At 45.1% G+C, this 13948-nt stretch overlaps 1 protein-coding gene across 1 annotated transcript in view; it reads left to right on the top strand.

Annotated features, from left to right (window-relative positions):
- MOGAT2 (monoacylglycerol O-acyltransferase 2) overlaps nt 1-12481 on the top strand; it is a 34647-nt gene extending 22166 nt beyond the window's left edge. The window contains exons 3-6 of the mRNA XM_079974049.1: nt 3686-3890; nt 5834-6008; nt 6813-7012; nt 12245-12481. Of these exons, the coding sequence (XP_079830175.1) occupies nt 3686-3890; nt 5834-6008; nt 6813-7012; nt 12245-12399 (735 nt within the window). The 3' untranslated portion in view covers nt 12400-12481. The remainder of the gene's footprint in view (nt 1-3685; nt 3891-5833; nt 6009-6812; nt 7013-12244) is intronic.
- The last annotated feature ends 1467 nt before the right edge of the window (nt 12482-13948 follow it).

Raw genomic sequence — 13948 nt, forward strand, 5'->3', positions numbered from 1 at the left:
TTGGTTTTAAAGTTGATTGATTCAACAACATTTATACACTGCTCAGTTGTCATAAAACCCCGGAGCGGTTTTGCAAAGCAAAACTTGGGAATTGTCAATAAAACACAGTTGAAAACGTTACAATTACAATAAACTAAAAACGAATTAGCAACACCTGCAACTGCTACATGTGTGGTCAGGCTTGCTTAAGCCAAAATGTTTTTAGCTCGCAACAGGAAGATTATACCTGCTTGATTTCAAAAGGCAGGGAGTTCCAAAGTTTAGCCGCTGCAATGCTAAAAGATTTGTTTCCTACCGTTGTGGATCACTGCAGATGGTGACAGCAGTCACGAAATTAAAAGACGCCTGCTCCTTGGGAGAAAGGCGATGGCAAACCTGGACAGCATCTTAAAAAGCAGAGACATCACCTTGCCAACAAAGGTCCGTATAGTTAAAGCCATGGTTTTCCCATTAGTGATGTATTGGAAGTGAGAGCTGGACCATAAAGAAGGCTGGTCGCCGAAGAATTGATGCTTTTGAATTATGGTGCTGGAGGAGACTCTTGAGAGTCCCATGGACTGCAAAAAGATCAAACCGATCCATTCTGAAAGAAATCAGCCCTGAGTGCTCACTGGAAGGACAGATCCTGAAGCTGAGGCTCCAGTACTTTGGCCACCTCATAAGAAGAGAAGACTCCCTGGAAAAGACCCTGATGTTGGGAAAGATGGAGGGCACAAGGAGAAGGGGGCGACAGAGGACGAGGTGGTTGGACAGTGTTCTCGAAGTTACGAACATGAGTCTGACCAAACTGCGGTAGGCAGTGGAAGACAGGAGTGCCTGGCGTGCTCTGGCCCAGGGGGTCACAAAGAGTCAGACACAACTAAACAACTAAACAACAACAACAACACGGTTGTGGAACGGTGGCATCTGTCACAATGCCAGTTCTATAGATGGAAGAGATTGAGCGAGCATAGATGGGGGAATGCGATCCCTGAGCAGATCTCAGGGTGGTTTGCAACGGATCAGCAAGATTCTGATCCTGCTCTGAAACCCTGGAGAGCCATTGCCAATAAGTCTTGACTGAGCACAAAAGATCCAATAGTTTGACTGGGTAAAAGGCCGTCTCCTATTGCCACCCCAATTTTTGAGCGGTGCGAGAATTCTGGGGTTCCTGACGCTTGCCCAGGGTCCATGTTTACTTTCAGGAATGAGGCACAAGGGAGACTGCAGTGTCTTTATGATAGATGGTGTTGTTGTTTTACAAAGGTTATTTTTTTGTTAAAATTTTATTCATTTTCAACAACAATCTTCCAGTTACAGATAGGTAGCCGTGTTGGTCTGCCATAGTCAAAACAAAAAAAATTCCTTCCAGTAGCACCTTAAAGACCAACTAAGTTAGTTCTTGGTATGAGCTTTCGTGTGCATGCATCTGAAGAAGTGTGCATGCACACGAAAGCTCATACCAAGAACTAACTTAGTTGGTCTTTAAGGTGCTACTGGAAGGAATTTTTTTTGTTTTAACAATCTTCCAATTAATGACAAATTAAATCAGTCCAAATTACAATAATAACAATACCACCAATTGTATATTCCAATAATAAAGATTTTTGGGAGGGACTTCCCATGTTCCGGATGTCTAGAGATGATCATCCTCATTCATGTCTCTGCATTTTTGGCTATTTTTCCAATTCAAAACTAATATTATCCATCCTTATTCTCAGACTGATCAGTCGTTGTTTCTGTGGCTCACATCTTCTGTAGCAAAGTTTTTATATTGTTAACACACAGGAGGCGTCCCATCCCCCCATATTGTCTGTCTGGTAGGTAGCCGTGTTGGTCTGACACAGTCGAAATATATTTAAAAAATCTGAAGAAACCTAGTTGGTCTCTAAGGTGCTACGCGGACGCGGGTGGTGCTGTGGGTTGAACCACAGAGCCTAGGGCTTGCCGATCAGAAGGTTGGTGGTTCGAATCCCTGCAACGGGGTGAGCTCCCGTTGCTCAGTCCCTGCTCCTGCCAACCTAGCAGTTCGAAAGCATGTCAAAATGCAAGTAGATCAATAGGTACCGCTCCAGTGGGAAGGTAAACGGTGTTTCCGTGCGCTGCTCTGGTTCGCCAGAAGCGGCTTTGTCCTGCTGGCCACATGACCTGGAAGCTGTATGCTGGCTCCCTCAGCCAATAAAGCGAGATGAGCGCCACAACCCCAGAGTCGGCCACGACTGGACCTAATGGTCAGGGGTCCCTTTACCTTTACCTTTAAGGTGCTACTGGACAATTTTCTATTTTTTATATATTCTATCCAATTATATTGGATATAATTGGATATAATTCATCCTCTTATCTCTCCTTTGTTCGTCAAGTTCTCATTAAAGGCACTGGGCTTCATTCCAAAAATAGAGTTTATAAATGGCAAGTCAACAAGTCCTTTCTGATGTCTACAAAGGTTATTTTAAGCATCCTTTTCGTTTCTGGCTCGGAAGCCAATGGTCCCCTTTCTTTCCAGGAAAAGGAAGTTTTCTTACAGCAAGCGGGCAGCTCAAACTCCCACACTATCTAAACACCAACCTTTTCTGTGGTTAGAGCAAAGTGTGCATCTGATTTTAATTTGGGGCGGAGAGGAGCTGTCCCCCTACGACCAGAAAACAGAGAAACACCATTAAACAATCTCCGGGGTGAGTTCTCTGAATGGCGGTTGTGGCACAATGGGGCAGTGCATTGGCTATTAACCAGATGGTTGTGTGGGCATGCAACCAAGGAAACGGGGGCAATTGGCAGGCCCCCAGCTGGCTCCAGCCCACCGGCCGGTGTGCCGGGCGATCTCCAGTCCTCGGTGCAACATCTGCGACCCGAGCTTCAGAAGCTGGGGCACACTACTTAGCAGAGTAAATGCTACACAACAGAAGTAGCAGGAGAAGTTGTGTGAGCATATTTAAAAGGTAAAGGTAAAGGGACCCCTGACCATTAGGTCCAGCCATGGCCGGCTCTGGAGTGCGGCGCTCATTTCGCTTTACTGGCCGAGGGAGCTGGCGTACAGCTTCCGGGTCATGTGGCCAGCAGGACTAAGCCGCTTCTGGCGAACCAGAGCAGCACACGGCGAAAAAAAGAAGAAGAATGGCAACTTAAGCTGACGGAATATGTGCAGCTTGCAGATTTAACGTATAGAATAAGAGAACAAGAAGAATGTACGTTTAAAGAAGGCTGGGAAATGTTTACTGAATATATGGGTGAAAATTGTGTTCATTTAAAAATGCTAGTAGCATTAAGATGAATTCAGCAGTGTAAATAAGTTTTGATGGGACGTAACAATGGAATACTGAATGGTTTAGTTCATGTAAAATATGCAGGGTTGTATGGCGTGCAAAATGAACCATGGAAAGAGAAGAAGGGATGTCATTGATTTAAAGTTGTTTAAATGAATATTTTGAAATGTGGATTAGAACATATATATATATACATATATGTATGTATGTATGTATCTCTCACATGACACACCACAAAGAATCCTAGGAACTGCAGTTTGTTGCTGAGAATTATAGCTCTGTGTGAGGGAAACTACAGTTCCCATGATGCGTTTGGGGAAGTAATGTGCTTTTACTGAGAAAAAAGAAAAAGAAAATACGGTAAATATTCTTGCTCCATTCTCTCATTCTCCCAGTTCAGAAGGTGAGTCCTGCAGGAGCCCTAAATGACTTTGGTCTTCTTACAGCTGGTGAAGACAGTGGAACTGGACCCCACCAAGAACTACATCTTTGGCTTCCATCCCCATGGAGTTCTGGTGGCTGGGGCCTTCCTCAATTTCTGCACAGAGGCAACTGGGTTTTCCAAGATCTTTCCAGGACTGACCCCTCATTTGATGATGCTGAACCTCTGGTTCAGATTCCCCTTTTTCCGCGACTATCTGATGAGTGGAGGTAAGAAGAGCTGTGGTGCACAGGGTGGCTGATACTGGCTGGTGCAAATAATAATAATAATAAAAAGAGTCTGTGCTTTTGTAAGCTCCCTGTACCCAGTAAAACACAGATGCCTTTCAGATGTCATTGGTGTTTGTATGTGATGCCAATAAAAGGTTTGATAACAGCTGTCCATGGAGGCGCAGGTTAATTCTGTGTGCGGGACAACTGTCTACCAGCTCCATCTGGTATGGAGGCTGAGACCCTACCTGCCCACAGACTGTCTCACCAGACTGGTGCATGCTCTGGTTATCTCCCACTCGGACTACTGCAATGCGCTCTACGTGGGGCTACGTTTGAAGGTGACTCGGAAACTACAACTAATCCAGAATGCAACAGCTAGACAGGTGACTGGGAGTGGCCACCAAGACCACATAACACCAGTCCTGAAAGACCTACATTGGCTCCCAGTACGTTTCGAAGCACAATTTGAAGTATTGGTGCTGACCTTGAAAGCCCTAAAGGGCCTTGGTCCTGTATACCTGAAGGAGCGTCTCCACCTCCATTGTTCTGCCCGGACACTGAGGTCCAGCTCCAAGGGCCTTCTGGCGGTTCCCTCCCTGTGAGAAGTGAGGTTACAGAGAACCAGACAGAGGGCCTTCTCAGTAGGGGCGCCCGCCCCGTGGAAAGCCCTTCCATCAGATCTGAAGGAAATAAGCAGCTATCTTATATTTAAAAGACATCTGAAGGCAGCCCTGTTTAGGGAAGTTTTTACTATTTAATGCTGTATTGTTTTTAACACTTGATTGGGAGCAGCCCAGAGTGGCTGTGGAAACTCAGCCAGATGGGTGGGGTATAAATATTATTATTATTATTATTATTATTATTATTATTATTATTATGAGTTGTCATTGGACTCCAACTCCCATCATCCCCAAGCTCCAACCAGCAAAGATGGGAACTGTAGTCCACCAGTATCTGGAGGCTTTCCATTTGGTAAACTAAGGCACCACAAGGCCTTACACGTTTAACGCACAAAGCGTTTTGCAAAAGAGTGTTGGCATCCATCTGCCTTGAGAGACAATGGAGTGTGTTTCCAGCGATGAAGTGCTGTGTATGCAGCACTGAAGTGCCTACCCTGGGGTGCAAGCCTGGGCAGTGTGTCTGGAGATCCTGGGCTGCTCAGATGACAAGAGCCCCCTCGTGGTCTCACTGATATTGCCCAAAGGAAAGCAGAGCAAGATGTTTGGCAGCAGCTTGGCTGCAGGAGTTGCCGGAAGGAGGCATACAAGACGCCATCCAACCATCTAATGGCCCTGTCAGGAGTCCAGGTTCCCAGCTTGATAACTGTAAGCGTAGATAATTAAAAAGGAGGATTTATTGCAAAAACAAACAGATAGCTCCAGAAGGCTGTGACAAAGCCTCCTTTGTCATTACTCAAGATGACCCTTCTGAAGACTCCTTCCGGCGTCAACAGAAGGTATGAACTTCCAAGCCTTACATCTCTTGTTTTGCTTCTAGCAGCCCTCCCATTTGCCAACTCTTCAGACTTAGTGGATCCGCTCCAACCTCTTCCTATTCTGAGACGCTGTCTCTGAGTTCATTCGCGCCCTTTTCTGCTTCCTGTGAGCTTTAGCTGTATTCTAGCCTGCTCTCAGCTACTGCCTTATCAGCCTGCCCGTCAAGGCCAGGAAGGGCCGAAGTCTGCAGCTGCCGGCTCTCCCCTGCCTAACTAACATCAAAGCCTCTTTGCTCTTGGCTGCTTTCTGCAGTTGGCTGCAAACCTTTGCTTGGAGCTGGCTCATTCCTGACAGGTCCCAACTCTAGGTTTGTGTAGTCTTTAGCCTCTTCCTCTCCTGATGTCCCACAAGGCAGCGGGCAGTGGCAAAATAATAGTATTATTAATAACACTGCTGATGGTTTTCAGGGAGCTTACCCTCACATCTCCTGCATTTCATACCCAGGTTTAGTCCCATCTGACAAGGAAACGGCTGCCAACGTCCTACGGAGGTCAGGAGGAGGGAATGTCCTCATCATCGCTGTGGGAGGAGCCCAAGAAGCTCTGGACGCCCGTCCAGGGGCTTTTACTCTGTTGTTGGCAAACCGGAAGGGGTTTGTTCGGCTAGCTATACATCATGGGTGAGTCGTGGCGCGCTCTCGGGCGAAGGACCGCGTTGTGCAAATCCCGTACAAAATACTAACTCTGGTGGCACGGCTACCTGCAAGTGCAGGAGGCAGTGATGGCCCCCAACTTGGAGGGCTTTGAAAGAGGGCGAGAGAAATTCACAGAGGAGGAGAGAGCTATTGATGGCTCCTATTCGTGATGCCTATGCTCTGTAACTTTATACAACCGGTGAGCCATCAGGTCAAGCACAGCTCATCAGGGATCCAGGAAAATCTCCTGCTTTTGCTTACTGCCTTGGATTGCAAAAGCAGTGCTGACATTGGACCTTGCTTTTTGGGGCTTATAGGTAAAGCTAAAGGGACCCCTGACTGTTAGGTCCAGTCGTGGCCGACTCTGGAGTTGCGGCGCTCATCTCGCTTTACTGGCCGAGGGAGCCGGCGTACAGCTTCCGGGTCATGTGGCCAGCATGACTAAGCCGCTTCTGGCAAACCAGAGCAGCTCATGGAAACGCCGTTTACCTTCCCGCCGGAGTGGTACCTATTTATCTACTTGCACTGCTAGGTTGGCAGGAGCAGGGACCGAGCAACAGGAGCTCACCCCGTCGCGGGGATTCGAACCGCTGACCTTCTTATCGGCGAGTCCTAGGCTCTGTGGTTTAACCCATAGTGGGGCTGCATCAAATCCAAGATCCACTCCTAGACTGTGGTTCAAGTCGGGGTGGGGCTCCTTACCCCTTGTATAAACACTGGGTGTGCTTCTGGCATTATGATGATGATGATGCAACACTTTCTTTTCCATTCCTCTGCCCCCTCCCCCAGCACCCCTCTTGTCCCCGTGTTTTCCTTCGGTGAGAACGAGCTCTTTGATCAAGTCGAAAACCCCAAGGGCGGCTGGCTGCGGTGGATCCAAGAGCGTTTGCAAAAGATCATGGGGATCTCTCTCCCCCTCTTCCATGCCCGCGGGATCTTTCAGTACAGTTTTGGGCTCATTCCGTATCGGCGACCGATCCACACTGTGGGTAAGTCTGGTTGGGAGAGTAGCTAAACTGCAGCTGGGAAGCCAAATCCTGTGCGAGGATTACTATTTTCTGGAAATTAAAGCAGTGTCCAAACCATGGGTAGGCAAACTAAGGCCTGGGGGCCGGATCCATCCCAATCCTCTTCGAAATCCGGCTGTCTGGGAATCAGCATGTTTTCACATGAGTAGAATGTGTCCTTTTATTTAAAATGCATTCTGGGTTATTTGTGGGGCATAGGAATTTGTTCATTCTTTTTCTTCAAAATATAGTCCGGCCCCCCACAAGGTCTGAGGGACAGTGGACCGGCCCCCTGCTTAAAAAGTTAGCTAACCCCTGATTCAAACACTTGTTAAAATATTCAAAAAAGCTTTCGCTTGCAGAACATATAGAGAAAGAAGAACGTATGCAAAGTATTTACATTCACATAGTTATTCAAGCATGGGGCTAGTTTTTCTTAGTTGAAGATTACATAGGGTTCCCATATTTCAAAAAGTGAAAATCCAGACACAAAAACTGTTGAGCTTTTTTGGATAGGGAGGGGCCAGTTGATGAGGGTTTTTTATGCAATTTTTCAAAAAAGAAGAAAAAGCTTTTGAGCTGTTTTGGGGGAAATTCGCCAAAAAATCAACACGTCCAACATGGGCTGCCCAGGTTTCCACAGACATTTTAAACGATGTTCGGAATTTCCGCCCAAAATGCTATTTCCGACGGACGAATCCCAGATATGTCCAAGAAATTCAGGACATATGGAAGCCCTAGATTACTGATTCTTCTGTAAACATTCAACCAAACTGTTTCTTTCTCTCTTTCCACTCAGCCTTCTGAGGAATATCCAGCTTAGCCATGCAGTTCCTTCTGTGATGTTTCCACTTTCTCCTTCCAGCCAACCTCTCCTTACTGCTTCTTTGGGAGAACATCAACTTCTGCCCTTCTTTCCGTCACATACATTCGCACAGAAACATTGTCAGACCTCTCCTTTATTGCGTTTAGAGAGAGAGAGCAATCTAACACGGCCTCTTCTTCAGTGTTCATGGAGATGCAGCCATGAAGTCACTCACACAAAGCCAAATGGAGAATGTAATAAGACACCTCTCATGTGACCAGAGTTAACCAATCTCATGAGAGTTACTGGGGAACATTCCAGGATGAAACACACAACAAGGGATTTAAGCATTCTCAATTTCAGTAAATTAAAACCACTTAAGCAAAGTCTGTTCATGCCTAGAAAGCCTGGGTCTGAGCGGTTTTCCACTTCACCCACACTTTCTAAGTGTTTTCCCCTTGCCTCGTTCCTTCCCTAGGGAAAACTCGCTCTTTAGTGTTGTTGTTGTTGTTGTTGTTGTTTAGCCGTTTAGTCGTTTCCAACTCTTCATGACCCCCTGGACCAGAGCACACCAGGCACTCCTGTCTTCCACTGCCTCCTGCAGTTTGGTCAAACTCATGCTGGTAGCTTCGAGAATACTATCCAACCATCTCATCCTCTGTCGTCTCCTTCTCCTTGTGCCCTCCATCTTTGCCAACATCAGGGTCTTTTCCAGGGAGTCTTCTCTTCTCCTGAGGTGGCCAAAGTCTTGGAGCCTCAGCTTCAGGATCTGTCCTTCCAGTGAGCACTCAGGGCTGATTTCCTTCAGAATGGATAGGTTTGTTCTTCTTGCAGTCCATGGGACTCTCCAGAGTCTCCTCCAGCACCAGAATTCAAAAGCATCCATTCTTTGGCGATCAGCCTTCTTGATGGTCCAGCTCTCACTTCCATACATCACTACTGGGAAAACCATGGCTTTAACTAGACGGACCTTTGTTGGCCAAGTGATGTCTCTGCTTTTTTTAGTGTTACATTGGAGCAAATGTCAATCCGGTAAAAACCCCAATCGCCATTTGCTCTGATTGAGCACTAGAAAGCAGTTTTCCGTGGGCAAGAGCCTCAAGACGAGAGGAAGTGTGCAAAAGGTGTTTACCCAAGTCACACTTTCCAAAACAATGGGCAAACCAAAACGGCCATTCTTCAAAATCCACACACCTCCATTTTTTTCTGTGCAGTTCTTCAGCCAAGTAATGTGCACAATAAATGCAAGTAGAAATGTAGATATTTATGAAAATAGCAGACAAAATGCATTATATAAAGCAGGCATAGGCAAACTCAGCCCTCCAGATGTTTTGGGACTACAACTCCCATCATCCCTAGCTAACAGGACCAGTGGTCAGGGATGATGGGAATTATAGTCCCAAAACATCAGGAGGGCCGAGTTTGCCTATGCCTGATATAAAGGCATTGGCTTTGCAAAAACATGTGCATTGGGCAAAATTACCTAAAGAAAAGTGTGTATAGTATATTTGGAGTAATTTGCACCAAAATGCTGAATTTTCACGAGGACATTAAATGAAAATAGCGGAATGTGCGAAACTTAAGATTGGAAAAGTGAGAGACGAAAGCATTCATTAGCTTAAAGACCCCCTTTTCCAACCATAGCTGTCAACTTACAGATTTGAAAACAGGGGACCAACAGCCTTGAAAATAAGGGATCAGCAGCCAAAATAAGGGACCTGCAGCCTCACCTGTTCCAGGCACTCCAGTCTTCCTGTCCTCCTGCAGTCTGGTCAAACTCATGCTGGGTAGCTTCGAGAACACTGTCCAGCCAACTTTGTAACCAGAGGTTCAACTGAATAGAATCTGAATCACATGCACCACAAGGCCTATGCAGCCTCAACTTAAGATGGCTCCCCGGCCTGGCTTTGCACTGCAAAGTTTGCAGCAACACATGCAACAAAATGGCGTCCAGCATTCAAAACCCCTCTCAGCTTGCATTAACTAGCCACACACACACAGCCTCCCTCCCTCCCACGAGATCTCCTTTCCTTTTCCCCCACCATGTGCCACCGCTCCAGACAGACCTTTTCCCCGGCAAGGGTGAGTGGGCCGTCAATGACGTATCCATCCGATTCTGATCTGAGCACTCAGCACAGGTATGTTCAACTTCTGAGCCCCTCTGAGCCAAAGGCAGAAAGCCCAGCCAGCAGCCAAATGAAGCCTCGAGGAAAACCACTGTCACCTCTCTGCTGGGAAGCGCTGAGCAAAGGCGAGTCCCCAGGCAACGTGGCTAATTTGATCAGCACAAGGCATGCAAGCTCCACCCCCCCAGTCATTCTTAGACTCCTTATTGGGTGAGCAACACAGCCAAGCAACACAGTTGGAGCCTCCCTCCTCCCTGGCCGGCAGGGAGGGAGGAAGAGTAGTGATTCCTTTGAAACCTGGGAAATTTAAGGGACATCATCAATAAGGGACAGCAGCAGGACACGGCGCTGGGATAAGGGAGTATCCCGCCAAATAAGGGACGGTTGACAGCTATGTTCTCCAACAATTGGGGATCCTACTTCTGCAACTGTCAGGGAACTGACATCAGAGCGAAAAGCGGAGGCAGGGCTCCAGAGCGATGCCGGAGAGGGAACCAGTCGGGGGGAAGGAATTCAGCGTGACACCAATAGAGAGGAGATGGAGGAATCGGTGTCAGGGCTCCAAGACCCTTCAACCGAAACCAGTGGAGAGAGCACTGGCACGCCCTTGCCATCCCCTTACTTGCGCAGACGCGTTCCGCGCAGGGAACATAGGCGGAGACTTGGGGTCAAGCAGCTTTTATGCTGGAAGAGATTCTAGAAACGCCCACTGGCAGATTCTGCAAGTGACTAACAGGTCACGGAGGGCGAGCTCTAACCCTAAACATGTTTGAGCAAACCATCTAATTGAAGTGGAGGCAGTTTACGCACCAGTAACCACACTATACCATTACAGCAACCAAGCACAAGGTCGTTTAATACTAGTAATGATTCTCCTGCCTGATGCCAAACACCGAGAGAATGTTTCTAGGACTGAATTCACCGTGGCGCGGTAATTATTGCCGGAGCCGGCCACAATAACATCAAGTTAATTCAAAAAGACAGTTTTGTACAGGTAACACCATCCTCTCTGATAGGATTTGACAGGCAGTGGTTGCCCATAATTGTTTGACAGCTTGTTTGGACCTTCTCCGTGGTTAGACGGACTTTCGCCATTTCGGCATCGGAGGAGACACTTAATGGGATGTTGGTCGGATACCGCGTTAGCCCATTGTTGTCTGACAAACACAATTAGCACAGCCTTTCAGAGGGAAGGCAGGCAGGTCACTGCTGGATTCCCAGCTGCGCCACTTCCTGGGGCCAAACCCCAAACCCAGACAACTTTGGCTCATCCTCCCCTCAAAAAAGCTCAACAGCTCTGGCTGATTATCTTTACTGCATTTAAATAAAAATACCAAAAAGTATAAATTAAACATTACATCAAAATATTCAAAAATAGGAAGAAGAAATACATAAAAGGAAAATATATAAAAAGAAAATAAAAAGAAAAGAGAGGAGAAGAAAGAAAGGAAAAGAAAAAAAGAAAATGATAAATAATAAAACACGAAAAATAATTAGTCAAGTGCACAAAATCATTCACAGGATACAAACAGTACTTTGAATATTCTATACGCCAGGTTCTACGAAAGAAATACATTTGTAATCCTCCTTTTCTTTCTTTCTTTCTTTCTTTCTTTCTTTCTTTCTTTCTTTCTTTCTTTCTTTCCAGTCACTTTCTTTCTGATCCGGAAAAGTAGTCTGAATCCCTGCTATATTATTTGAATTCAGCCTGATCTTTTATTTCCCTTCTCTTCCCTCCCGCTCCCATTTTATAAAGATCACCCGCTCTGAAACCCCACAGCTAATTCTCCCCTGGCCTCCTCGCTGGCCCAAGTAGGACCAATTCAGCCAGCTAGCCCTGGGGATTATCTAATTGATTTTTGAATTTTTATTGTTATTCATGTTTTTATACTGTATTTTATGCTGCTTTTATAATTAAGTGTTTTAAAGTGTTTTAAATTTGTTGTTAGCCGCTCTGAGCCCAGTTTTTGAACCGGGAAGGGCAGGGTGTAAATAAATTATTATTATTATTATTATTATTATTATTATTATTATATTAGTTGATTTCCCTCTATCTCTTTGCGGCTTCAACACTTCTCTTAAGTGACAAATATACTGCATTCATTTAATAGTATCCGTTTCCCCCCATTATATCAGTGAAATTAATCTAAGCACAACCCAGTATTATTTTTTGGAACCATATTTTGTCAGGTAGTTTTTAAAGCAACCCCATTCCTTTTTTACCTTATCGCCTGAGTTTTCTTAACCACGCTTTGCTGTCTTTCCCTCCCCACTCGCCCACAGTTGGAAAACCCATCCCAGTTGAGAAGTGCCCCAACCCCAGCCAAGAGGACGTGGATAAGTTGCACGAGGTCTACATGGAGGAACTCTGCAAGCTCTTTGAAGAGCACAAGTTGAAGTACGGCGTCCCAGAGGATAAGCACCTTTCTTTCATTTGAAACAAGGAAGCCGCCCTTCCCATTCCCTTGCCCACGTTTAAAAAAATAAATAAAAATAAAATATTTATGCTTTTCAGGTTTATACATTTCATTAATTTCACAGTCGTTTTAAGGTTTCAAAACTTGACTTCCTTCCCCCTCTTTCTGCGATTCCTTATTTTTAATATCTTCTGCATATCCAAATTACAGCGGTGCCTCGCAAGACGAAATTAATCCGTTCCGCGATTCTCTTCGTCTAGCGGTTTTTTCGTCTTGCGAAGCAAGCCCATTAGCGGATTAGCGCTATTAGCGGCTTAGCGGCTTTTAGCGGCTTAGCGGCTTAGCGGCTTAGCGGATAAGCGGCTTAGCGGCTTAGAAAAAGGGGGGGAAAGGGGGGGGAAACCCGCAGGAACTCGCAAGACATTTTCATCTTGCGAAGCAAGCCCATAGGAAATTCGTTTTGTGAAGCACTTCCAAAACGGAAAACTCTTTCGTCTAGCGGGTTTTCTGTCTTGCGAGGCATTCGTCTTGCGGGGCACCACTGTAACTTCATTTGCTCATGTATTTATCTACTTTAAATATATACAGGGGTACCTTGGTTTAAGAACAGTCCGGTTTAAGAACGGTTTGGTTTGCAAACTCCACAAAACCAGAAATAGTGTCTTGGTTTGAGAACTTTACCTCAGTCTAAGAACGGAATTTGAACGGTGGAAGGGCACCGGCGGCGGGAGGCCTCATTAGGGAAAGCGCGCCTCAGTTTAAGAACAGTTTTGGTTTAAGAACGGACTTCCGGAATGGATTAAGTTCATAAACCAAGGTACCACTGTACTCTTATAAAACTGCAGGTTATTACAGTAATCATGCCAAAGTTCTTATCTGTTTACAATTTATCAGTCAATATTCAATAAACCATTTCCATTCTTTTCTAAGCATTGTGGGAATGTTCAGGGAGGCAGGAGAGGATATACTGTTTAATAATATCCTTCCTAACTTGTGCTAGCAAGTTCCATAACTTAGCAGAGTTTTCACATTTCTTTTTAAACACACAGCGGGTAGTTTTGTTTTTTTTAATGATATTTATTAGAAGTTTCAAAAATTACAGGAAAAACAAAAGAAAGAGCAACAAAAAATTAACAAAACATACATAACAGTACATCAGAAAAGGAAGAAAGAAAAAGAAAAAAAGCCACATAAAAACCAATACACCAATAACAATAAAAAAAACCACACATCCAATATTCCATATCTCCATCCTTCATTTACTTGTTTCATCGACCTCCTCACACCTCCCTTTTTGTATTCTAGTTTAGTTATTTGTTTCAGCAAATTCTTTCCATCTTTCTCAATTTTTATTGAGTAATTTGTCTTAACAGTCTAACCTATCAGTTAACTCAGCAAATCCTTTCCATCTTTCGCTATATTCTGTCATTCAATTTACCTTAAATTTATTTTAACCTTATCTTACCATAAAATACCTTAAAGCTTAAAACTTAATATTTATTTGTACATAATTCCTTATATCATTACTAAAGCCAAATATTTTCATTCCAACATTTTTCCTAATGCTCAT

The sequence above is a fragment of the Podarcis cretensis genome (assembly GCF_951804945.1).
Source record: "Podarcis cretensis genome assembly, chromosome: 4".
In the NCBI taxonomy this organism is placed as follows: domain Eukaryota; kingdom Metazoa; phylum Chordata; class Lepidosauria; order Squamata; family Lacertidae; genus Podarcis; species Podarcis cretensis.